Source organism: Eschrichtius robustus, chromosome 6 (assembly GCF_028021215.1).
Source record: "Eschrichtius robustus isolate mEscRob2 chromosome 6, mEscRob2.pri, whole genome shotgun sequence".
Lineage (NCBI taxonomy): Eukaryota > Metazoa > Chordata > Mammalia > Artiodactyla > Eschrichtiidae > Eschrichtius > Eschrichtius robustus.
The window spans coordinates 74,453,404-74,481,077 of NC_090829.1; the positions used below are offsets into that span (position 1 = coordinate 74,453,404).

Here is a 27,674-nt window from a genome sequence, read left to right on the forward strand (position 1 = left end):
ACACACAGTAACGAAGACCCAACGCAGCCAAAAATAAATAAAATTAAATCTTTAAAAAAAGAAAGGAAAAAAGAAATATTGCAAGTATACTAAAAAGTTCAGAGAAGGATTGTTCTTTATTAATCATTTTTAAGGTGGAGGCAGAGCGACGAGCCAATGAGGAAGAAGAAAACAAAGCCAGTGAAGAATACATACAGAGATTACTGGCAGAGGAGGAAGAAGAGGAAAAGAGACAGGCAGAAAAAAGGCAAAGAGAGACGGAAGAACAACTGAAAAGTGATGAAGAGTTGGCAAGAAAGCTAAGCCTTAATATTGTAAGTTTTAAGAAAGAACTTTGAAGTATTTACATTCCTATTGCTTTGACTATGTGATTTTGAACACTCTAAAAAGGAAGCATTCACCATAACTAGAAACTATTTCTGACATATTTGCTCTACTTAAAGCAAAACTTTTTTGGCATACTGTTATATATTTGCTCTAATCCAAGTATGCTTTTAAAAACCATTTTTGTAAGTTGTTAGTAAATTCAGTTATGCAGGAAAGCTATTCAGTGGAAAATGAAAGCTCCATTTCCCCCCCCACTTCTCCACTCCTATTCCTATTCCATTACATCAGTCTCTTTCCCCAAAGGTTAGAACTATTAACAGCTTCTTATAACTTTTTTTTTTTTTTTACCTGAAAAGGATGTGTGAATCACACTGTTTTTCTCCTGACCTTTTTCACTCGCTATTTCTTAGAGATTTTTCCTATTATATTACTACATACAGTGTATAATTCTTTTGTAAGAGTCGCAAAATATTCCTTTGTATGGATGCAGATCACTTTTTGAAAGTGAAGCACATTAAATTTTTTTTTTAACTTCTTTTTTTTCCCTGGCCACGCTGTGTGGCTTGCGGGATCTTAGTTCCCCAACCAGGGATCAAACCAGTGTCCCCTGCAGTGCAAGTGCAGTCTTAACTGTGCTTCCCTGGACCCCCAGGGAAGTCCCTAAATTCTTAAATAACATATTAAACCTGGATTTTGTTATCTTGCCATAGTTAAATTACTGCCCAGGGGACAATGAATTAAAGAAAGGATGATAAAACACATACTGTAAGACCAAAGGATACAGTGGGACCCAGTGATTTGAAAGAACCTGGCAGAATCACGTAGTTCTTTTAAAATACAGAATCTCTGGGGATGGGATTTAGGGAATACCACTCCCAGAGGCATCTAGGGAAGTCTGATGTATGTTCAGGTTTAAGAGCCTCTAAAAACAATTCCTCTGCTTTCAAACAACAAATATCTTAAAATATACTTACCAAAATGAAGTATATCCAGAATTGGATATTGTTGGAATTGGAATTGGTTGTGGGTTTTTTTCCCCATTTTTGAGAGGTCTGCCATTCATAATAATATACCCAAGTTTTAGATTATATGCCCTTTTTAAGAATGTATTTCCTTTTAAAATTTAAGTGGAATAGCTTTGGAGCAGTACACAATTGAGAAATTAAATAAAAGACATAGACCATGGAACTTCCCTGGCAGTCCAGTGGTTAGGACTTGGCGCTTTCACTGCCATGGCCCTGGGTTCAATCCCTGGTTGGGGACTAAGATCCTGTAAGCTGCACAGCACGGCCAAAAAAAAAAAGACATAGATCAATAGAATAACAAATGGGATAGGAGAGAAAATATATCAGAGAGGAAAATCTGGGGTCAACTTTGTCTTTCAAGAGTTATTGTTTTAATTCTTTGTGTTTTCACATGGGATTATAAGAGCAGATCTGCTGATATTTTAAAATAATTTTTGGTTTACTTGTAAAAGTTTGGTGGTCCTAGGCCAAATGTCTACCACCACCAAGTATATTAATTTTTCCAATAGTGTAGTAAGAAACTTATGAGACTGCCATTAGACAGCAAGTAAATATTGATGATATTTATTGGTATGCCCTTAAATCCCCAAATTAAATTATTTTACATAAAATAAATTTTATTCCAGGTATCGCCACAGCTCTGAATTTTCCCCTACAGATTAAGGTAGTTATAAATATGAAATTATTCATTAGAAAAGTTAGCAGAAATTATCAGCTAATGAGATTAGTATCATCATGCTCTTTGTGTTTATAATGTAGAGTAAAAATGCAATTTAGACCAACTTAGATAAACTTTATCTTGTTTATATTAATTTTTGCATGGTCAGTATTATTCAAAGGATGTATAGAATTTAATAATTCCTGAAAAATTCTATTGTGGATTCTGAATTGATTAATAGCTTATTTTATTTTAAAATTGTTTTATGCTTTTTCTGCTGTTGAAGAACAATTTCTGTGAGGGAAGTATCTTGGCTTCGCCCTTGAATTCCGAAAAATCTGATCCAGTCACAGCCAAGTCACAGAAGAAAAGTAAGAACAAACAAACAAACACTGGAGATATTCAGAAGTAAGTGAATATAGTTTACTGCTATATCAAAATTTGGCCCGTCAGCTCTGCATGAAAACCCTCCAGATGGTCTGAGGTTGATGTAAAGTGAAAATAAGAGAGATATTCACATAGCATAGATTCCTGGCTAGCATGAAGAGGGATGTGAAGCCTTTTTTATCTTGATTGCTCAGGATTTCCATGTTGTTCCCATTTCCTTTTTCTCTTGATTTAGATTCAAGTGAGAATCTAGTTCCATATAAGGTCATTCTCATTGAAGGAGTTTACAGTTTGGCATCTAGATCATTACCCCACCCTCTTTTTCCCAGTTTATATATTACATTTCTTCCCTACTGTACAAAAAACATGAGTCAGGTAGTCAACAGTGGAGTGAATTTAGTTGCCCCAGAGTGCCCCTCTTAGCAGCAGGAAGAGTTGATGACTCTATGAGTATATAAGCTTTTCCATAGTAATTCGTAGTTGAAAAAGTTTATCAACTACAATCTAGACTTCAAAAACATGTAAGGGCTTTTGATTCAACTGGGTAAATATGTGCAGGTAATTTGCCTCCTTGTAAAATTCATAGAAATTTAGGATTTGAGATGGTGGAAACTTGGGACAGGGAGATGGAGATAGATGGGAAGAGGGCAGCATTAAATGAGGTGGTTGCTATTAAAAGAAGAAGTAGATATGCAACATCAATATTGTTAATGCCTGATATAATGCAAAGTAGAAGTCGAGAAAAACCATTAAAAGGAGAAAAGCAGGGATATTTCATATTGATATAATACTATTCTGCATAAAGGATATAACTGTCATGAATCTTCATGAATCTAAATATATATTGTGAAATATATAAAGATAAAAATTTACTAGAAATATAAGAATAAACTGATGAATTTAAAAGCAGAAATTGAAGAAACTTGAGAAACTGGTGGATTAAAGGTACACAAAGTTAAAAACAGATAAGGTCTAGTCTCTGGAATATATAAAGAATTCTTAAAAATAAACAACAAACTAGATAGAAGTGATGGTTGCACAACTTTGTAAATGTACTAAGTGTATGCTTTAAAATGGTTAATTTTATGTTATATGAATTTCACCTCAAATTTAAAATAATTAACAAAAAAGATTACTAAAGTGTTTTGAAAATTAAGAAAAACTACTAGGTAGCTCATTGGTTAAAGAATAAATCTTGATAGAAACGTAGAACTGAAAACATTATGCATCAGACCTTCTGGGATATGGCTGAAGTAGTATTTAGAAGGCTTTAAATGCCATATCAGAAAAAGAAGAAAGAATGAATATATATCTAAAATGACAAGTCCATAACAAAAAAGAAGCGGACTCACAGGCTGGTAACTAGTGGTTACCAGTGGGGTGAGGGAAGGGGGGAGGGGCAATATAGGAGTAGGGGATTAAGAGGTATAGGTATTAGGTATAAAGTAAGCTACAAGGATATATTGTACAACACAAGGAATATAACAAATATTTTACAATAACGATAAACGGAATATAACCTTTAAAAATGTGAATCACTGTATTGTACACCTGTAATTTACATGATATTGTATATCAACTATACTTCAATTTAAAAAAAAAACAACAGGACTTCCCTGGTGGCACAGTGATTGAGAATCCGCCTGCCAATGCAGGGGACAAGGGTTCGAGCCCTGGTCCAGGAGGATCCCACATGCTGTGGAGCAGCTAAGCCCATGCGCCACAACTACTGAGCCTGCACTCTAGAGCCCGTGTGCCACAACTACTGAGCCCATGTGCCACAACTACTGAAGCCCGCATGCCTAGAGCCCGTGCTTCACAGCAAGAGAAGCCACCGCAATGAGAAGCACGCACACCGCAACAAAGAGTAGCCCCCGCTCGCCACAACTAGAGAAAGCCCACGTGCAGCAGCGAAGACCCAGTGCAGCCAAAAATAAATAAATAAAATAAATAAATTTATTTTTTAAAAAAGTCTATTGCAAACGTAAGAACAAAGATTCTGTTTGTAGTAGCATCAGAAAATAAAAAGTACTTAGAAATAAATTTATTGAAAAATCTAAAAGTCCTTATGGAGCATGTTATAAAATTTTACTCTATTAAAGAAATACGTAGTAGTTGTAGGTTGGAAGATGTCTAATGTTACAAAATTGCTTAATGTCAGATCTCTCCAAACTGATCTATAGGTTAAATGCATTTGAAATCAGAATCCCAACATTTTTGTTGTTGTTGTTGTTGTTTTTGTTTTTGTTTTGGGGGGTGTTCTTTTTTGGGCTTGCCACGTGGCATATGGGATCTTAGTTCCCTGACCAGGGATCAAACCCACGCCCCCTGCAGTGGAAGCACAGTCTTAACCACTGGCCCGCCAGGGAAGTCCCACCAATGTTTTTTTTTTTTTTCTTGCATTCTGATTTTAAAATTTATATGGAAGAGAAAGGGCCTTCAGATACTCCTGATGAAAAATAAAATGTGTGGTGGAGGTATGGATGCTTCACATTTATAGTAAGTAAACATATATGGTATTTGCACAGGGATGGATAGACAAAATGATGAGACAAAATAATAGATAGCTTAGAAACACACCACAGTTTATAGAACCTTTATGCTAGCTTTTGTGTTTTTAAAATATGTTCACAAATCTTTGATATTTCTCCCTTCAAAAGACTGAGCCTAATTCCCCTCCCTTTGAATGTGGGCTGGACTTAAGTATACACATAGAATTACCAGAAGGGACATTGTACACTTCAGAGACTAAGTTCTAAAGTGACTTTTCTCTTTTGGATTATTTGCTCTGGGAAAGTTAGCTGTCATGTTGTGAGCAGCCCTATGGAAAGTCCCACATGGTAAGGAGCTGGGGCCTTCTGCCAACAACCAGTAAGGAAGTGAGACCTCCAGAATGGCCTTTGTGCATGAGCCTGGTTGGAAGGTGATCCTTTAGCCCCAGTCAGGCTACTGACCAGATGACTGACCAGCATCTTGACTGGACCCTCATGAAAATCCTGAGCCAGAACTACCCTGCTAAGCTGCTCTTGAATTCCTGGCCCTCAGAAACTATGAGATAATGTTTGTTGGTTTAAGCCACTAAGTTTTGGGGTACTTTGGATAAGCAACACAGTAGTCACCGTTGCTGGTCAGTGGAGAAAGGATGTACTTGTCAATAAATGCCTGTGGGACAGTGGATAATATGGGGGGGAAATTAGCTTGGACCTCGATTCATACTATGTATAAAAATTAAGATGAATTAAAGACCTATTAAAAAGACAAGGGAATTCCCTGGTGGTCCAGTGGTTAGGACTCGGCACTTTCACTGCCGAGTTCAATCCCTGGTCCGGGAACTAAGATCCAGCAAGCCGTGCAGCACGGCATACATAAATAAATAAGTAAATATGTAAATATATACATACATACATAAAATAAATCTTTAGGAAGGTAACAAAGAATATCTGTAGAGAGGGATGCTTTAAGGAGCAAAACAAATAGACTATAATAAGATTAAAAATGTCTTTATCAAAATACCTTCAGGGAATAAAAAGATAAGCTGCCCTCTAAAAGAAGATATTTCAACTTACTTACTGGAAAAAGTTTATTATTAAAGAATACCCACCTATTTGTGAGAAAAAGACAGCTACAGAAAAAGAAGCAAAAAATTTTGACATCGGGGCTTCCCTGGTGGCGCAGTGGTTGAGAGTCTGCCTGCCAATGCAGGGGACGCGGGTTCGAGCCCTGGTCTGGGAAGATCCCACATGCCGCAGAGCGGCTGGGCCCGTTAGCCACAATTACTGAGCCTGCGCGTCTGGAGCCTGTGCTCCACAACAAGAGAGGCCGCGACAGTGAGAGGCCCGCGCACCGCGATGAAGAGTGGACCCCGCTTGCCACAACTAGAGAAAGCCCTCGCACAGAAATGAAGACCCAACACAGCCATAAATAAATAAATAAATAAATAAAAATTTTTTTAAAAAAAATCTTCTTAAAAAAAAAAATTTTGACATCACAGAACACGAAAGCTGAAGGCCAATACATGTGTGAAAAGATTGAACTTTATTAGTAATCAAGGAAATTTTAATTTAAATTACAGTGAGGCAGATATAGAGAACAGACTTGGGGTTGTCAAGGGGGAGTGTGAGTCGGGGAGGGAAGGATTGGGAGTTTGGGATTAGCAGATGCAAACTATTATATATAGGATGGGTAAACAACAAGGTCCTACTAGGAACACAGGGAACTACATTCAATATCCTGTGATAAACCGTAATGGAAAAGAGTATATATATATCTGTATAACTGAATCACTTTGCTGTACAGCAGAAATTAACACATTAACGCATTGTAAATCAACTATACTTCAATAGAATTTTTAAAAAATTACAGTGAGTTCATTTCACATATACAAATATTGAATCATTATGTTGTATACCTGATACTAATATAATATCATATGTCAATTACACCTCAATAAAAACAACAACAAAATAACGATGAGGTAACATTTCATACTCACCCTATTGGAAAAATTAAACTTTCTGGCAATATTAAGTATCCTAGAGGATAAGGAGCACTTACACTCTAGGTGGGAGTGTAAAAGGTTGATGCTCTTTGACTGTAGTGTAGACACTAAAACCCCAGAAGACATGTGCAGGAATGTTCCCAGCAGTACTATTAGTAACAGTAAAGAGCCAGAAGCACCCACATGTCCAACAATAGACCAGAATACTGTTACTTTCCAGCAATGAAAATGAATTCTGGCTAAGGAAAACATGCCTGATTCAGGAAGGTGCTGTGTGAAGTCAAGTTGTGGAAAGATACGTGTAGTATGATTCCATATACGTAAAGTTCAGAAATCATGCAGTACTAAGCAATAAAGTGTTTAGGGGTACTAATTGTGTGGTAAGACTATTTTTAAAAGCAAGACATAAGACTAACACATTATAAAACAACTACACCCCAATAAAAGTAAAGTAAAATAGACCAAGGGAAAAATAAATAAATAAAAGCAAGAGGTAAGAGCATCTCAGGATAGTTGTAGCCTGTCAGCTGGGGCACAAAGAGAAGCCCCCATAAAGAATTTTAAAATCAGTGATTTTTTTCCCCTTAAACTGAGTGATAAGTATAAGGGTTTTTACAATAATATAAGATTTTAAAACTTCTTTAAAAGTATATATATATTAATCTTAAATGTAACTTCTGGAGAATTTTTACATATGTATAAACCACACTCCAGATTAAGATACAGACTGTTTCCAAAAGGTTCACTCATATCCTTTCCCAGTCAGTATCTCCCTCCCTGTAACTGTGATGTATTAGTCATCAATTTTATACATATTAGTGTATACATGTCAATCCCAATCGCCCAATTCATCACACCACCACCACCACCACCCCTTACATAGATTTTGTAACTATTTTCTTGTAAACTATTTGTTTTTATGAGGTAGGCCTATGTATATAGTTTTTTATAAAGATCTATAAGACATAAGTGAAAAAAGGAAATCACAGAAGAATGATTGCTTTAAAAAAAGTGCAGTATATAGAAATAATTTTTTTAAAACTTGGTTACATATGAGGAAGCAAATAGGAATGGAAAGGGAGGATGGCACATATTTGCTACATGTATTCATATATTACTTGGTTACTATAAATAAACAATATCCCAGAGAGTTCACAAATCTTCGCCAATTATGTTAGATGGGTATCTGATCACACTTTGTTTTGTCTTCTGCTTATGGATTTCGGAACAGCTATTAAGCTGTAATAATTCTATGTTGGTTTTAATATACTTGGTTACTAATATCTAACATTGGCAGAAGGAATTCTTCAGCTTTGGGAAACAAAATTAAAATGAGACTAAACCTGGACTCCTGTTTTATCAACTGAGAGGTAGTTCTTGTTCTCATAAGTTTTCAGAGTAAATATTTAGGTTGATGCAACTAAATATGTGGTTTAGATACTGTTTTATCTATAAGGGATATTTATTCTTTATATGAGATCCTTGTCTAGATTTTATTTTAATGTGATATATGCTACACGTTCGTGCTTTGGACACAATGGAACTTATGATTTTACATATTTGCAATCAGACATTTTTCCATTTTTTTCTTTAATTATAAAAGCTAGCCGCTCTTAGAAAATCACCCAAAGTTACCACCACTTGAAGACAGCCAACATTTGTGCCATTTTTGAGCATAGGTGTGTATGTGTTTGGATTTTTTTTTACAAAATCCAAACAAAATCCAAAAAAACATATTTAAAAAATATACCTAACCTCTTATAACCTGTCCTTTTATTCCCATTTCTTTTATGTTTTCCATTATATTACAGACTTAATATTTTCAGTGGCAAACAGCCTATTAAAGATGCTTAGATATTTAGAGATGTGCTCTTATGCTGATACATTGATAAATCTTTTATATCTCTAAGTAGATAGTTTATATAAAATATGTATATAATAAAATCTCTATACCAAAATGGTAAAGAATCTAATCATAGACACCATTTTTCAAATAGAGGTACAAACTGTAGAATTTCTGGCATTAAAAAGAAACTAACATATTCCTTCTCCTGACTTAAAATGTCATTTCCATTACTTTTGGGAAGGCTGTACAGTCTTACGTTGTTTTGATGCTAGTACCTACCTGTTTAAATTCTTTTGAGAATTAAGGAATAATTTAGATTTGACTTTTACTTCCTTTTCTGCTATTTTTCACTAAAATATATCAATACTCAGACTTCTAAGTTTTGCTCCAGAAACAGACCAAAATACCTGAGACAGGGAGATGAAATACACTCTTTCTGATAAATCAGCCAAGCAGCAAGCCAGACAGCCTTCAGCATAAATACCTAATCTGGCTTTATTATATTGGATACATGCCACTTGTGTTTCAAAGCATTCAAATTTTGGCAAACTTTTTTTCTTTTTTAAGGTATTTGTCACCTAAATCTCAACTTGGGTCAGCATCACAGTCTGAAGTTGTACAAGAAGATAGGAAAGACTCTATGTCTAAGGTATGTGGATGCTAAAGATGTTCTTGGCTTGGCGGGTTTATTAATGCTATAGATTGTTAATACTTGCAGTTTCCTAACTTTTTTTTTTTTTTTTATAATATTGGCCAAGGGAGGGATTATTTAAATTGAATTATCTATCTATGAGATGAAAGTATGCTCCTCTCCATAAGCCTTCTTTTTTTAATTTAATTTATTTTATTGATTTATGGCTGTGTTGGGTCTTCGTTTCTGTGCAAGGGCTTTCTCTAGTTGTGGCAAGCGGGGGCCACTCTTCATCGCGGTGCGCGGGCCTCTCACTATCGCGGTCTCTCTTCTTGCGGAGCACAGGCTCCAGACGCGCAGGCCCAGTAATTGTGGCTCACGGGCCCAGTTGCTCCGCGGCATGTAGGATCTTCCCAGACCAGGGCTCGAACCCGTGTCCCCTGCATTGGCAGGCAGATTCTCAACCACTGCGCCACCAGGGAAGCCCCTCCTAACTTTTTTTTAAGTCACTATGGTAAATGGAACAACCTTTCTTAGTCACCTTAGGCTCACTTAGGCTAGGAGTCAGCAGACCTTTTCTTTTAAGAGCCAGATAGTAAATATTTTAGGCTTTGTGGCCCAAATGGTCTCAGTCACAACTGTTCAGTGATGCTGTTGTCATTTGAAAGCATCCATAACAATATGTAAACAAATGAGCTTGTCTTTGTTCCAGTAAAACTGTACAAAAATAAGCACCAGGCTGAATTTGGTCCATGGGCCATAGTTTGTAGATCCCTGACCGAGATCATCAGACTCACAAAACTAAACAGGCTACCACTGGTGCCAGCTTCACTTAAAGGATTACACAATGGTGAACAAAGCGTGCTCGTAGGGTAGCATCAGACATCAGGCATATCTGTTCAGCAAGAGTCCTCACTGCAGAGCTCCTAAGTGATGGCCTGGAAGCGAGACCATGCAGAGGAGTGTAGTAACCACCAGACTTAGAAGTCCCATGCCCCATAAGAGTAAATTATTTACTGTAACAACTCATGGGTGTGGCTTCCAGGGGTCCTGGGAAGGAACACAGCCAATCAAAGAGTTGTAAGTCACTTACAGAAGCCCTGAGCTTTGGCTTCCTGCAAGGTATTTATAGATCACTCCTAGTTCTCCTAGTACAGATGCAGTTCACCAGTAAGAGTCATTTTTACCATAAGCTACGTGGCCGAGTAACACAGGTGACATTTCACCTCTATCAGGCTTCCAGGAAAATAGAACTAGGAAAAGCCAGCTGACACCAAGGTCAGTTTCCTACATGGAAGTTTTATTAACCCTTTACTCACAGGTTCCTAAACTTTTTTCAGTTTAGCTAGGTGGTTTTATAGCACCTAACATTTAATGGACATTTATGTGCCAAATAATGTATTTATCTTCTTTAATCTTCATCACAACCACCAACTCTGTAAGGTACCCTTCTTGTGCCCAATTATAGTTGAGAAAACTGAGGCATGCAGAGGCAAGAGAATTGCTCAGAGTCCCTTAAGTAGAGGTAATAGAGGGAGAATTCAAGTCCAGATGGTCTGGCTCATGCTGGAACTAAGGATTGATGGGAGAGGCATTGTAGGCTGGGATTTTTTTTTCCTATCCTGGTGTTAATATTCACAGCAAAACTAGGTAAGCAACCTAGAATTTGTCCAATCCAAACTACATTGGTTCATAAAAATGTTATGAGGAATGATAAATGCAAAGCAAAGTAGGTAAAAGAACAGATTTAAGATCGCAAACAAGGAGTAATTTTTGTTTTGAAGCAAGTTCTCATTGAAGCCTTTCTTCTTTTTTATTTATTTATTTAATTAATTTATTTGTTTGTTTGGTTGGTTGCACTAGGTCTTAGTTGCAGCATGCCTTAGTTGCGGCTCGCTCGCTCCTTAGTTGCAGCATGCATGTGGGATCTAGTTCCCTGACCAGGAATCGAACCTGGGCCTCCTGCGTTGGGAGCGTGGAGTCTTAACCACTGCGCCACCAGGGAAGTCCTGAAACCTTTCTTCTTAAGGCTTTCCCATGGTCAAAACTAATCCTAGGTCTTAACTTACCCAAGACCTGTAAGTGAGAAGAATTATACTGGCTAAAGCAAGGGTTCTTAACCTAAGGTCTGTGGGTAGAATCCACAGAGTACACATGAACATGGATATAAGGAAAAGTTTATCTTTATTTCCACCTGACCTCTCATTTTAGCGTTTCCTTTAGTTATGAATGTAGGGAGCAAACCAGTAAACCATAATACTGTTAACAGTACCTGTGACTTTGTCACCAATAGATAACACAGGTTTTTAATCACATTACATTTGTTGCAGATCTCTTGAAATATCATTTATACTCATCCCTCCTTCAGTGTTACCAATTATTAGACTTGCCACTAGATCTTGTTACTTAATGTATTAATAGATATGCATTATTACATCATAAATTGTAAGATTTTAATAATTGTGTTGCAATATAAATTGTTCCCTATGTATGTATGTATGTATGTGTGTGTGTATGTATTTATTTTTGGATGCGTTGGGTCTTTGTTGCTGCGCGCGGGCTTTCGCTAGTTGCAACCAGTGAGGGCTTGTCTCTGTTGCGGTATGTGAGCTTCTCACTGCAGTGGCTTCTCTTGTTGCAGAGCATGGACTCTAGGTGCGTGGGCTTTAGTAGTTGTGGGGCACGGGCTTAGTTGTTTCGCGGCATGTGGGATCTTCCCAGATCAGGGCTCGAACCCATGTCCCCTGCATTGGCAGGCGGATTCTTAACCACTGAGCCACCAGGGAAGTCCCCCTATGTATTTATTTTTACGTTTAAAAATATTATTCTCAAAGAGGTCTGTAAGCTTCACAAAAATGCCAAAAGGAGGAGGGTTTGTGACACAAAAAGGGATTAAAAATCCCTGGGCTAGAGGAGGTTTGTAAGATGAGAAGTCAAGTCATGGTGCCAGCTCCTGGCCATATATAGAACTAGTTTGTGGATTTTAAACTGTAGGTTTTCATGGGAGTGAAAATGAAGAAATACCTTAATCTAAATTGGCACACAGAATAAAAATACTATTAAGAATTAATATATCTTATTAGTAGTAATAATAATTACTTTATAGTGACAACTCAGCTTTGGTATCAGTGTAATTAGACTTATGTATTACGACTTGATGTTTTCCCCTGGTTCACTCAATGTTTTTCTGTTTTCTACAGGAAACTGACAGCAGTGATGTGAAGAGCCCTACATGGCAAGACACAGAAATTGAGGAAGATATGCCAACACTTTCTCCTCAGATATGCCTTGAAGTTCAAGAACAAGGTGCACAATCTTCAGTGGAGTCACCTATGCCTCAGTTATGTGCCAGTGGTAGAGAATGGTGCCTTGAAGGAAAAGTTAAAACAAGACCAAGCAATCATGAAAAAGAGTTATGTGTCATAAATCATGAGGGACCTGAAGCCAGAGTTCCCTACTCTGGAGAAGCTGCAGTTAAGCCTTGTGGCAAAGCAGAGAGTCGATGCACTGTATCAGATATGACACAGATAATTAGAAATAACACAGTTGAGACAGAAAATGAAGAGTCTCACCTACTGATCAGTAAAGATATCTCCAAAAGAAAAAACCAGGAATCTTTGTCTGAAGCAGTCAGGGATCCATGCTTTTCTGCAAAAAGAAGAAAAATGTTCCCCAAAGCTTCCTCAGACCAAGAAGAAACAGAAATCAACGTTACCCAAAAACTGATAGATTTGGAATGTCTACTTTTTGAGAGACGTAAACAAGAAGAACAGGACAGGTTATTAGCATTACAGCTTCAGAAAGAGGTGGATCAAGAACAAATGAGGCCAAACCGGCAAAAAGGATCCCCAGATGGATATCAGTTACGTGCTACGTCCTCACCTCCAGACAAATTACTAAATGGACAAAGGAAGAATTCCAAAGATAGAAACCTCAAAAGACAAACTGATCTAGAGCATCCAAAACCTAGGAGAGGCTCAAAAAATGAAAATTGGCAACCTTCTTTTAAGATCCAGTTGAAACGTTCAGTTAATGGAAGAAAGATAACAAACTCTGCTAGAGATAATTGTAATGTACCTAAAACTCCTCATTCCCTACAGCCTAGTAAGTCACAGAAAAGTATTTTTCAGATGTTTCAGAGATACACAAAGTAGTGCTTGGGTAAGGGGAGTGTTGTATAATCTAGTGAAGCTCTCTATCATAGATTCTTTATAAATTTTTCATTAATTCTGCTCCGTGGGCATACTCACTGTCCTTAATTAAAGGACGGCGTGATATCAGGGGAGGAATATACAAATGTGTTTCTGCCAAACTCGGTTGTAAGCAAGAGTCCCACTCCTTTCCTTTTTTAATAACTGATGTACTAAGTTTAAGTTGACAGTCCTTATGGATATAAAAATGCCTTGGCCATCTCCCAAGAAATCTTCATTTCCATGCATTTCCCCCCATATGCATGTTTTGTGGCCTTCACGCACCTTTTTGTACTGACTAGTAATCAAAGCAACATTATAATATACCAAGTAGCTAAGGAATCCAGGCAAGGTTTAGAATCTTAAGTTTTCTTGCAACTTTCCCATATATTTGCAGAGCACTTGAAGTACATCTTCCATAACACTAAAGTAATCTAATTTCCATGTCCACTTCAATTACTTTAAGTATTACAGCATTTTTTTTTTGACTTAAAATGGGTTAGGATCAACGTGAAAGCAGAAAAATCAGAGTTTTCTGGAAAATTAGGACTTAGTTGACAGAAAGGAAACTAGACTCTTGATGCAAAAGTAGCCAAGCTTGGGATGAGGCTGAGTGGGGTAGATTGACAACTTGGAGGCCTTGAAACTGAGTGGATGATCAGACAACTGGGTCCAGGCTGGAGTAGCAGGTATAGTTTGGCAAAGTATTCTTCCTCGTGCTTTCTTTGCTAGATGGCATAGAAAACATTTGGGTTTTAACAGCTTTTCATACCATACTATCTAATCTGCTATTCCAAAAAAAAGGGGGAATTTACTGTAGAAGAGTTATGTGCAGAGTTATGCAGAGTTATGTGCAGAGTTATGTAGAAGAGTTATGTGCAGTATCCTATGTTGTAGAACCTGACTAACCATGTGTTTATTTCCTTATGTTAACCTTTGTATTGATACTGACTTTTATTTGTGTTTATGGACAAAAATAGAAAGTATGATATTTGGATTTTGCCCTGTCTTACCCCCGAAAGTTAAATCAGAAGGCTGCGGTTTTGTTTTGTGAAATTTAACTTAGAGACTATTAATCTTTTGTTTCATTAATATGAACAACTTTGAGCAAACAACCGTTTTAACAGCGTTGCTGCTGATATCTAGTTAGCCATCCTTTTAAGGTAATAATGCAATAAAATGTCCTAGAGCTAATAATTCTAGCTTAAATTTGTCAATGTTTTGATACATAATTAAGATTGTTTTCCTCCAAATTTTGTAACTGAAATTCTGTAATCTTTGCATACTTGATGGTGTGTACTTCAATATTGATTGGGTAATTATGGGTAGAATTCTGATGCTAATTTAAAATTTAGTTTGCCCTTTCTCAAAAGTGATTGTCCCCTGAGTAATGATTGTGCTGAAATGAAGTGGAGTTAGAAACTAACCAAATTTGTCTAAAATAGACTAAAATATATATATCTTTTAATCAAAGCAATATTTTTTAAGACCAATTTTGCTTTACATTTTAGTGACTCTTCAAATTAAAAGTTACATAATTAAATCTTCCTGGAATAGTCCATGACCAAAAAGGGGGGAAAATAGTGTAATGTATTTAGAATTTACATATATAACTACTTATTTGTCTGTGAAGAAGTCTTCCTGACTAAAGTTGGTTTTAAGATAAATTTTAATTTCTCAATTAGTCTTTCTGATACTACCATGTATGCATTTTTGTGAGAAACTAGTAAATGTTTTGTGTCAGTCATTAGAATTTATTGATACTTTCCTCCCATTTTTATGGAAGGGATATGAGAGTGTTTAATTTCTCAGGGAGTGCTAAAACTATGCAGAGGTTAAGACTGAAAATTAAAATAATTACTAAAAATTGAAATGGACTATGTGTTTTTCACAGTTAAAAATAAAAATTAACACATGAAAATTAAAAGTTCTGCATAACAAAAACTACCATAAAGGAAAATTGGAAGACATGGCAAACTTGAGAAGAAATAGATACAACTCATCACAAAGAGCTAATTTCCTTTATGTAAAGTGTCTGCCAGTACGTTTAGAAAAAGACTAACAACCCAAAAGGAAAATTAGAAAAGTTTATGTTCCCAAGAAACATAGTTCCCAGGAAAGGAAATATAAGTGGCTCTAATGTGTGAAAAGATGCATAGTATCACTTATACTAATACATTTTTCCACCCTTCAGATTAGTAAAGGTGTTTTGTATTTTGGTGTTTTTTTTTCCCCCAATCTTGGCAAGCATGTAGGTAAATAGGCACTCTTATATGTTGCTTAGTATGAATAGAAACTTTTAAAGCCCTAGAGAGGTAACCTTGGCAATCTACCTTTAGGAATTTCTTAAAGCTGTTTTCACAGATATGTAGAATGGCATGCATAAAACATTTTTGTTTGGCATTGTTTGTAATAACAAGCTTAGAAACAACCTTAGTCTATCAAGAAACACTAAATAAATGATGGTAAAATAGAATACTATACAGCAATTAAGCAAAAAACCCACTTTACTGATATGAAAAGAACTGTAAGATATAGAGTTAAACAAAAAATACAAGATGTAGAGTAGTGTACATACTGTGCAACCATTTATCCAAAGAAGAGAAATATATATTTAAGAGAGAGATAAACAGTGTTGCCAGCAGGGAGAGAAACTGGGTGGCTGGGAGACAGGAGTGGAAGAATGACTTTTCTCTATGTGTTCTTTTATACTTTTAAAAGTTTCAATCATATTGAATATATCGTCTCAAAATTTAAATGTTCTTAAAATATTACAAGATTAAGGATACTTAGGCATCTCAACCTATACCACTCTAGATAGTCCTTTTTTGCCTTTAAATTCTAAGAATCATAATTTAGGAAGGTTTTTCAGTGCAAAAAAAAAATAGTGCGAATTTTTGGAAATAGCGTTGTGAATGAATTTGAATATATTTAGCTTTAATATACTATTTTTCAATTATTTGAAAGCAAAGCTTATGCTTTTCAGGTAGCAATGCTGCAGACCTGCAGTCCTGCTGAGAACAATGAGAAAAGCCAGATAAAAATGTAAAATTTTTACATTTAAAAATTAAAATGCTTTACTTAAAAGCATCAGAAAGCTACTTGAAACAATGAGGACTAACTTAGGGGCTAAGATTCTAGAGAGGGGAGATATGAGAGGTGAACTGATGTTTGCAACCACTTTTTCGCTTGTAGCATGTGCCTATTCTGAATGCAGGACGAGAATCAGGGCTGCTGCTGGTGAACAGAGAAACCGGCAGAGCTCTTGGCCATCTCATGAAGCTGGAGTGACAGTATTGGAGACTTGAGGGTCATCAAACACAAGGTCGGTTTTCCCATCAAGATAACTGCAGTTTTGAAACTGTTCAGAGCAGATGCTAAAAGGCTGAAAACCTCTGAAAAGCAGAGAGGAGTTGTCATCAGGCTCACACTGCTGATGAAACAAGAACAGAGTTCAGGACCTACCGGGCAAGGAAGCCTGTTGAACACACCAGGGCCTCAATTGAAAGCCCTAGCACAGAAGTCTACAAACTGCATCCCAGGGGCCAAATCTGCATGCCGCCAATATTTGTAGGGCCTGTGAGCTAAGAATGGTTTTAAATGGCTCTTCGATTCCTTAGTTCACATTTAAGGAATTGAACGATGGGACTAGTAATTTGTGCCTGAGTTTTGGACCACCAAAACAAGGGCATGTAATGCAGGAGGGAAGAAAGAATAATTTTCTTCTTAACTTGGTCTCTATCGGTTAATCTCACTTTCTTAATCAGTAAATGGGAATCAATGTAACCAAGAGTTGCTATCAAGAGTTAAGGGTAGTGGGACTTCCCTGGTGGTCCAGTGGTTAAGAATCTGCCTTCCAATGCAGGGCACACGGGTTCGATCCCTGGTCGGGGAACTATCCCACATGCTGCGGGGCAAGTAAGCCCGTGTGCCTCAATGAAAGATCCCGCATACCGCAAGAAAGATCCTGTGTGCCGCAAGTAAGACCCGACACAGCCTAATTAATTAATTAATTAAAAAACAAAAGAGTTAAGGGAAGTAATAGAGCACCTGGCACAGGCCTTGACTCAAAAAAGAACCTTAATAAGTGATTTGGGAGAGTTTCACTTTATCCAGTGACTTTGTGTACCGTAAGTACCCACGTGTGGCATCCAGTAAATTGCAAGTTACCTTTTGTCTACTCATGAAGACTACTCACCTCTCCCCTACCAGATGTATCTACAGCTCCGTGTCACAAGAGACCCCTGCCCATAAGTTCCCCTGTGTCACAGTTCCCAGATTGCAAGAGACTTCAGCCTCAGAAGAAACCATTTCTCAGAAATATTTTGTGGCTTCCTCAAATTCCTATACAAGTTCTACACATTTGGTATGCATAAAGGTTTGTCAATCACTACAAACTTTGAAATGGGGAGTTGAGCCACTACTGTATGTTTACCCATATCTTAATTCCTGTGTAAAGATCTTAATAAACAATCATGACTTCAAATTTTGAGTCTGTTTTGTTCTCCCCAATATATATTGCCTTGTTTTGGCAGGACTTGGAGCAACATGGACCCTGAGTTCAACTGAGGGGACAGTTCTCTTACTTTACATTTCTCTTCCACTTGGCTTTTGTGGTCCCAGGCTGCTGCAGTTAGGCTCTATCCATGAAACTAGTTCAATCCAGAAGGTTTTCTCTCAATTGGGGATCATAAATTGAGTTTGCCCATCTTTTCTATCATTCCTCTTCATCTCTTAAGACCCATAAAAAGTTTGGGTGTCTTTTTTACTGCAGGATTAGAATCCCACTCCCTGGTCAGTTTATACTAGACAAATGCAGATTATACTGGATCTATTGCTTGGGGTCCACTTAAGAAAACAACCAAAGTAGGTATTTCAACAGAGGAAATGAAGTATAGGAAATTGGTTAGACAGGTGTTGAAACGAGAGAACACAGATAACCCAAAGACGATAACTGCAGGAAGTGGCTACCACCCTCAAAGCTGGGAAACACACGGGAAGGGTTTTGGTTACCAGAATGTAGGTGCTCAGGATGTGCGGGAGAGCGGGTCCTGCAGACTTGGTGTTCAGACCTTTGAGAAAGAAACACCTCCCAGCTACTGCTGGTACTCTGAAAGGGTCTGGTGAGTCTGGTTCTAGAAGAGTTGAAGGCATTTGGAAGCTGGGGTCAGCCTCCACTGCTGGGGCAACACTGATAGGAGCAGCAAAAAAAATGTCCCCTTTTCCCTTCCCTTCTAGTACCTCTTATAGGTAATGGAACTTAATAGGAAGCTTGCTGGCAAAGGAGTCTGGGAGAGTCTGGAAAAGTGTTTTTTATATCCCAGCGGAGTTTAGAATGGCAGGCTTGAGAAGACAGGCAGGAGCTAAGAGGTAAGAAGGGGGGGAAAAAAACACAGCAGAGAAGTTTTCCGTAAATGGATTCTAGTACAAAGATGTCCTGAAATCTCTAAGGCAAAAACTTGGAAAGTTCCTATCCTGTTAAGATGGAGTAATATGTGTGGGAAATTATGCTTAAGCACAAATGCCCAGGAGAAGTAAAACCTCATAAAGGATCTATGGAAGAAAACTGGAGAACCTTCCCAAGTACCTGTAGAAAGCCCTGCCAATTGTTCAGTTCCTATATACCCAAGTGTCCCCATCTTGACCAGAACTGATGATTAGAGAGTAAGGTTTGTGTGTGCCACCCTATACACAAGCTAACAATCACCTAACGCCACCATTGTCCCGAGTGCCTACAAAGCTTTCTAATTCCTCACCTACCGGGATGCCAAGAACCCCTCTCTGAAATTTCTTCTACAGAAAATTAAGGCCATCAGACATCACTAAATTCCCAGAGCTCCTAGGAGGGTACACCCTAGAAATAATAGAACACCAGGATAAGATTTGAAGGAGGGCATTTTAGTAATTGGAATAGATCATAATGAAGTAACTCTCCAGAGTAATCCTAGATTGCAAAAAATTAGATGACAGGAATTATGTAATAATCTTAGCAAGAGGCACTGAGATAATACCAAATCCATTTGGTTTCAATGTGACAGAATCTACTCCCAAAGAGCTTGAAATGCTATAGTTTATACAAATGTATTCTAAGTTCATTGACTTGGAAAGTGTTCAAAATGATTGTCCTTTTGGAAAAGCACCTTGTAAACAAAAAAGTGTACTTGATTCCTTCTATTGGAAAATGCTTAGAAAACTTATATTTAAAGCTTTTATTTGTATAAAGCTAAAAATTACATGAATTAACTGGTTTACTTTTAGAAGAAAAAGATTTATTTTGGTGCTGATTAGCACATCACAAACCAAAAAGTAGATAAGAGGTCTAATTACCTAAGACTTAGGTCTTTGGTTGGGGAGAAGTGGCAATTTTAATGTTGCATAATAGCAAAAACTACCAAAAAGATGGGAGCTGAACCAACTATGCCTCTTTGGTTTAAAAAAATAATTTATGCATCATGTATTTTACTGAAACCTTTATTCCAAATTTAGTGGCTTCTGGGTGATGGATAAATTAGGAGGTTGGGGTTAACACATACACACTACTATGTATAAAATCGATCACCAACAAGGACCTACTGCATAGCACAGGGAACTATGCTCAATATTTTGTAATAACCTATATGGGAAAAGAATCCGAAAAAGAAAAAAAAAAAAAAATATATATATATATATATATTTGAATTACTATGCTGTACACCTGAAACTAACACCACATTATAAATCAACTATACTTAATTAAATGTTTAAAAATATATTTAAAAAGAACTAAACAAATTTAGTGGCTTCTGCATTAAATTATCTTTAAATGTCAAAACTTTATTTTGACACTTTAATTTTATGGAATGTGGTGTGTGTTTTTCTCCAGGGTCTTGAGAGCAGTTGCTACAGAAAACATTTATTTTAAATGAGGTTGAGGGTTTTTGTTGTTTTTTTTTTCTCAATGTTCTAAGACCATTTGTATTTATTTTCTGTTTGCATTCTTTGCTTATTTTTCTATTAGGTTGTCAGACATTCTTCTCAATTTCTAGGGCCTCTTAATGCATTAGGAAGATTGACCCTTTTTAGTAATGAGTTACAAAACATTTTCCCCATGGGAATGAGTCCCCACACACCTGGGAAAAGATTGATTGTTTGATAGCCATGGTAACAAGTAACCACCAGAACAGGTTATAAACCTGTCTAATCAATCAATGACAACTTGGTTCATTGAACACACCTCTGAAAACCAACCAATCAGTGACAGCCTCATGCTCTGAAAGCCAGCTAATCATCAGTTGTCTCAGGCCAGTAAACACACTTCCTGCACAGCCAACACCGTCACACTTCCCTATGAGATCTGAGGTTTTCTTTGTGCAGTGCTGGTCACCTGACCACCAGCATACCTGTGCTAACCACTGGACTGCCAGGGAATCCCCTAGTCTTATATTTTGACAGCAGTTTGCCATTTATCATTTGACCTTAATTATGAGGTGCTTTATTTTCCCCCCATGCTGAAGTTTTTGACCTTCAGATAGTTTAATTTTTCAATCATCTGAAAAACTGGATTGATTTTTTTTGTTGAAAGAATTTTCTTCACAGCTATAAAGATGTTACCCTTTCCCCTCAATACATGTATATTTTATATGGTTTTAATTTTTACATTTCAATATTTGACTCATTTGATGTTAAACCTGGTGTAGGGAGTAAGGTACGGTCCAACTTTATTATTTTTTTCATTGTTTATTCAATTTCCCCAACACCATTTTTTAAAAGTCCATTATTGCCACTAATCCGAGAGCCTACTTATATGCTAAGTTTCCATACATGTTAGGGTCTATATTTGGATTTCCTGTTTTGTTCCATTGGCGTGCTACCCACCCGTGCATTGATAGCATACTGTTTTAGTTACTGAAGTTTTATGATACAGCAAGTCACCTCTCATTGCTTTTTTTTTCCTCCCACAATATTTCAGCTATTCTTGTTTTTTTTCCATATCAACTCTAGAATCTCATTCTGTTGCTGTCAGTCTCTTACCCCCAGCCACTTCCTTTCCTTCATCACCAGTGGCTGCTACCAAGGAATACTGCCTCTGCTTTCTAAAAGGATTCCCTCTCTTAAATCTGCCACCACTGGGCCTACGTAATTTTTTGACTTTTCCTTTCCACCTCCCCCTGCCACCCTCTCCAATGCTCTGCCTGACTCTGTTCTCAGATCTGCTCATAGGACTTCCACTCAGAATGGGGCCCTCACCTTCTGCAGATGAATGCTTGCTGATGTTTTTCTGAGATCTGCTACCTTTAGGACCCCTTGGCACTTCCCATTCTTCCCCACTGCACCTTTTTAGCTCCCCAGGTTGGTTATTCTGGTAAAAAGTGTTTGAGGCCATGCTGGGGAGCCTCATGCGGCAGGGAACTATAAATGGGCTTTAGGAGCTGAGGGTGGCCTCCGCCCAACAGCCAGCAAAAAACTGAAGTTCTCTGTACTACAGCTGCAAGGAACTGAATGCTGCCAACAACCATGCAAGCAGGGGAGTGGGTGTTTCCCCCAGTGGAGCCGCCAAATGAAAACTAGCCCTGGCCAACACGTTGATTGCAGCCTGGTGAGACCCTAGCAGAAAACACAGCTAAACCATACCCAGACCACTGGCTGAGATAATATAGGTGTGTCATATCAAGACATTAGGGTTATATTGTTGTGCATCAAGTTAACTGATATAGGTCCTATGGCATGGACTGAGAAACCACCAAGCTTGAAATGGCCTTTCCTCCCCATTCACCGCCCCCAAAACACCTTCTCACAAGAAGTCTTGCTACTTTGTCCTTAAACTAACCCTAACTCACTAAGCATATAACACGTATCTTCTGATTGCCCCTCCTTTTCACCCTTGTCCTGGGAATGCCCCGGGAGTACTGTAACCTGTAAGGACTAAATCGGGGGTGCTCCCTGACCCTCTGATGTCTAGTTGAATTATGCCAAGAGGAGCCCTAGCAGGAAATCAGAGAGAGAGGGGAGTACGATTGGAGCATTTATCTCCCTGACTTCTCTGCAGGATCACCGAAGTCTGGCTGGCTATGCCCCTCAACTGGAAGTCAGAGCTCCTGTGAAGGTGCACCCTCCACACAGTCTCCCTCACCACACAGCCTCTCTTTCCAGGTTCTGGCAGCTGCTTCCTCCTCTCTGCCCCTCTGGTGCGGAGGGAACAGCTCTCTAGCATTGCTACAAAGAACCATCTTGTGCTTTCCCTACACCACGCCCACGCCTTTGTAAGTAATCCCTCTTCTCAAAGTATCCAGTTTAACTGGGCCATCTATTTCTCGCCAGGCCCCTGACTGGTACTGTTAGCTACACTAAGAAGCATACCAGATGTTAAAAGTCATGAAAATGTTCAAATATCTTGAAAACTCATTAAACAGTACTATTAAAATGGATGCACTTTTATTACATATAAATTATACCTCAATACAGTTGATTTTAAAAAAATTAGCCCATGAAATGGACCCAGGCCCATTGGTTCCCATGGCTCACTTGATGATCCTTTGAATATTTCCCATGACACAAGAGACCCTTGCCTACATGCTCCCCTGTGACTCAAGAGATCCCTGAACCACAGAGAAAAATAGTTAACAGAGGAAAAAAAAAAAAAACCTTCATGGCTTGCTCAAGTTGCTATGCTAGTTCTATATATTTGTTCTGAATAAAGATGTATATATAAATATATATATATTTTTTAATTGAAGTATAGTTGATTTACAATGTTGTGTCTCAGGTATATAACAAAGTGATTTATTTATACATATATATGCATATATATTCTTTTTTAGATTTAGATTTTTAGATTTAAATATACCTTAGGTAAAGTTTTTTTTTTTTAATTTTTATCCGAATATAGTTGATTTACAATGTTGTGTTAGTTTCAGGTGTACAGCAAAGTGAATCAGTTATACATATACATATATCCATCTTTTTTAGATTCTTTTCCCGTATAGGCCACTACAGAGTATTGAGTAGAGTTCCCTGTGCTATACAGTAGGTCCTTATTAGTTAACTATTTTATATATAGTAGTGTGTAAAAGATATATTTTTTAAAGTTTGTAATCTTAAGGTACTGAGAGAACTGAACCTCAGCTGCATGTGTGCATCTCTATTTCTTCTTCCTGTCTGCAGATTTTAGGAAATGACAGCCTTACTTTTTTTTTAAAATGAATTTATTTATTTATTTATTTATTTTGGCGGGCTTCTCATTGCGGTGGCTTCTCTTGTTGCGGAGCACAGGCTCTAGAGCACCGGCTCAGTAGTTGTGGCTTGCGGGCTCTAAAGCACAGGCTCAGTAGTTGTGGCGCATGGACTTAGTTGTTCCGCAGCATGTGGGATCTTCCCGGACCAGGGCTCGAACCCGTGTCCCCTGCACTGGCAGGCGGATTCTTAACCAGTGCACCACCAGGGAAGTCCCAACAGCCTTACTTTAAGTTTGGAGACTGTCATCTATTTCCTCTACTCTCTCCCTGCCATCCCTCATTTTAGTTATTTTCAACCAGTAGTAAGGAGGAAAAGACACCTATTCCCATGTACTAGTATGTAACTACCTATTGTATTCAAAATATTATTTATTAATTTCAATGACAGGTTTCCAGGCATTTCCAGGCATTTTCTTTGAGGAAAAGTTAAAATTCAGAACATTCCTGGAAATGCTGTTGAAAAATGACCTTGCCTGCGATGCTACCAGTATCTGCTCTCCCTCTCAAGTTACTTTCTCCAGAATTTCTGCTTTTCAAAACACCTCTCAGGTTTGTGCATCTCCAGGTTCTCGTAAATGTCTAGCAGGGCTTATTATGGTAATGGGGCTCTAGGTGAGGGGGCTGCAGCAGCAGTATCATGGAAGAAAGAGACTGTGTGGTCTTTTGTGTGTATCCTTTTATAACTTGGACATCAGTCAAGGACTGCACTATTAATATCACATGTTTTTGGTATAAATATAAGTATGTTCATTAAATTCAGAAACAATTAAATTTCTCCACCCTCACTCTAAAGAAAAGAAATCAACTTATCATTACATATTTTTAAAGTCCTAATTGCAGGCATCAAATATCGGGGTTTGGGATTAAGGTAATTTTATGAGTCACACTCAGGATTATAATTTATTCTGATATTAGCCTTGATACAATGTGTGCCAAGAGCCTCAACCTATTCAATTTCATTCATCACCTCTAAATTAAGTCTTGTTTGGGGACAAGTATAGAGTCCCAACTAATCAAAATTGAAATATGACTGCATAAAGGTAAGAGATGATCACATTCCCAAGAGCTGACATTTACTGAAAACTAACTATGGGCTAGGCACTGCACTGTGTGCTTGATATCTCATTTAATCCTTTCAACAATTCTATGAGGTAGACACTATTAATGTGCCTATTTTACAGATGAAGGAAACCGAACCTCAAAGAGATTATTTGCCCAAGGTCAGATGGCAAGAATGAGGCCAAGTCAGGATTTGAATACAGGACTATTTGACTAGAGACTGAACTCAGACGCACTGTTCTATTCTGTTCAAAAAGGAAATAAGCTAGGTTCTGATTTATAAGAAAAAAAGGAAGGGCTTGTGTGCAGTTTTAGGCACCCAGTAAAGGGATGGCATGCCCCATTTTACAGAGGAGGAATGTGAGATCGGGGCAGGTGTCACTTCCCAAGGGCATTCTGATAGTAAGTGGAAAAGGCCAGGGTTTGTATCCAGATTGGAGTCTAAGGCCCATGTTCTTTCAAGCAAAATGTGCTGCCTGGTTAAATATAAATTATATAAAATAAATATAAGGATTATATAACACCTGAAATTTGTAAATCTTACTTATTTCTGGTGATTAGAGCTGAGAGTATGGTAAGATTTCCCTTTTCCTACAGAGAGAAAGAGCGGTGGGCCTGGGCAAGTCTCAGGACACAGTGAATGGCTGGTAGAGAAGAATAAGCTGCAGAAGAGGAGGGAAGGACAAGAGAGATAGGGCGAAAATCAGCAGGTGTGGTCCCAGGAAGCCAAGAGTGAGACTGTTGTAAGAATGGGGAGTAAGGAAATGCCAAATTCCATTGAAAAGTCAGTTGAGATAAAGACTGATAAATGTCCATAGGAATTAGCTTTGAGGTCTTAGGTGACCCCAGTAAAAGTGGATTGGGTGCATTGTGAGCAGAAATCATATTGGAGCGGGTTCTGAGGTGAGGGGAGAAAATGGAGAATATTCTAGAATCAGATAGATGTGGATTCAAATTTTGCTTCTAGCTGGGCAGTCTTCTTAACCTCTCTGTTTCCGCAACTGTAAAACAGAAACAAAAAGATCTTCCTCACAGAGTTGTTGAGGATATGAAATGATATGGCAAGTGTGTGTCAGAAGAGGTTTTTGGAATAGTAACCAATGTTTTACCTTGTCTTTGCATTATTTGGTCCTTCCCACATTTAGTCAGCTGGGCTATTGGATGTTTATTCCTTCAGGAAAGATTCACCTAGGAAAAAGCAGAGGAAAAAGAAGTTCTATGCTTTTGAGTCTCAAAATCTACTCCCCAGAGAGAACTCAACACAAGAAGTATATATTTGTAAGAATACCTGATGCTGAGTGAAGGGAATCAGAATTTGCCAACCCAAAATACGCTACTTGGTATAAAGATTATTTTAAGCTGAAGACATTTGAGATTCAACAGACACAGAAAAATAGTCTTCTCAAAGCCTCTTTATGTGACTCAAAGCAACAATGTCTTGGAAATAAGGCTGCCATAAATTACTCTTCAGGGCAGATCTACTCCCAGAAGGGAGAATACGAATAAAACCTACCCCAAATTCCTTCTCCAGGGAAATTTTATGGCCCTGAAGTAGACAGGAAGACCACTCATACCTATATAGACAAATATTATTATGACTTTTTAATATCCTGTTTATTCTCCTAAAACCCCCAATTTAAAAAAATCTTTCCAAAAAGTCATCTATCTTCCTGTAAGTGCCTTTCTCCCTCCCTCTCTTTTACCTACTAAGATGGTATATAAGCCCCAAATTCTAAGTACTCCTCTGAGTTACTCATCACTGAGTTTTCCTGCATTTATGTGCATTGCATGTGAAAATAAACTTTTTTTCTTCTGTTGAACTGTCTTTTGTCAGTTTAATTTACATGACCCCAATAACTGAACTTAAGAGTAGAGGAAAAAGTTTTTTCTTCCCCTACATGAGTAAGACAGGATTCCCTGCCCAAATAAAGACTCTCTGGGCCGGTAGAGGGGAGAAGAAGGAGAAGCATTACAAGTTCAGGTGCAGTATGTGTCCCTAGAGAAGGAGACCCTTTGCCCAGATCTATGCATGTCTCAGAAACATATCCAAAACAACATGGAAATAGAGCAGACAACCTTAGAGCTTGCTTTGCCCCATTGTGGAATAGGAGCAGTAAGGCATTTCCTGTATGCTCAAGAGTGACACAGAGACATGTAGCCCTGAGGGCCTGTGGACCCGAAGGAATCCTGCAGATGGGAGCAAGGGAGAACCCTACAATGCCTGGGGGCCACTGAGCACCAGACAGGCTGTGCCAATATCTCAAAGATGGTAGTATGAATAGATGACAACCAAGGACCACATATATCCCCTAGGGGAACTAATCAAGACACTCTAGAACTTAGGCACAACTCGGGTAAAACATGAGGAAACCAACTTAACTGAAACTTGCCATCCCAGATGACAAGGGCTCAGTAGAAATTAAATTAAATTATAGAAGAGTAAAGATATTGTACAACTACTTCTCATTCAAGATTAGTATCATCTTAAAAAAAAAAGATTAGTATCAGCCATTTGTGGGGCTCATCTAGGATGTCTTAGAATTCTGGGGTAACCCATATCTGCTTAAAGACTGAGTACTAACCCTAGACTAGAATTAGAGCTGAGCCATCCTGAGATAAAGACCATGATCTGGTTGGAAACTTGGTGTGTAGAACTGATGTGACCCCTCAGAAGTCTCTGCTGATTTCAGAAATACCATTGGACAGTGATGAGACCAAGCATGAAAGAGGCCTACAGAATGATTAATTTCCTTGACAGACACAGGGTGATTGATAAAAGAGGGCTCCTTGTTAGAGTTTGCATTTATGATTAAATTTCCCAAATCAGAGATGAGTGAGGTCA

General features: G+C 37.9%; 1 protein-coding gene across 3 annotated transcripts in view; it reads left to right on the forward strand.

The window, feature by feature from the left end:
* RNF168 (ring finger protein 168) overlaps positions 1-18,036 on the forward strand; it is a 52,244-nt gene extending 34,208 nt beyond the window's left edge. For all 3 annotated transcript variants that reach the window (XM_068546515.1, XM_068546513.1, XM_068546514.1), the window contains exons 4-7: positions 135-314; positions 2,297-2,418; positions 9,309-9,390; positions 12,573-18,036. In XM_068546515.1, coding sequence (XP_068402616.1) covers positions 135-314; positions 2,297-2,418; positions 9,309-9,390; positions 12,573-13,526 — 1,338 coding nt within the window. In that variant the 3' untranslated portion in view covers positions 13,527-18,036. The remainder of the gene's footprint in view (positions 1-134; positions 315-2,296; positions 2,419-9,308; positions 9,391-12,572) is intronic.
* Positions 18,037-27,674: the final 9,638 nt, after the last annotated feature.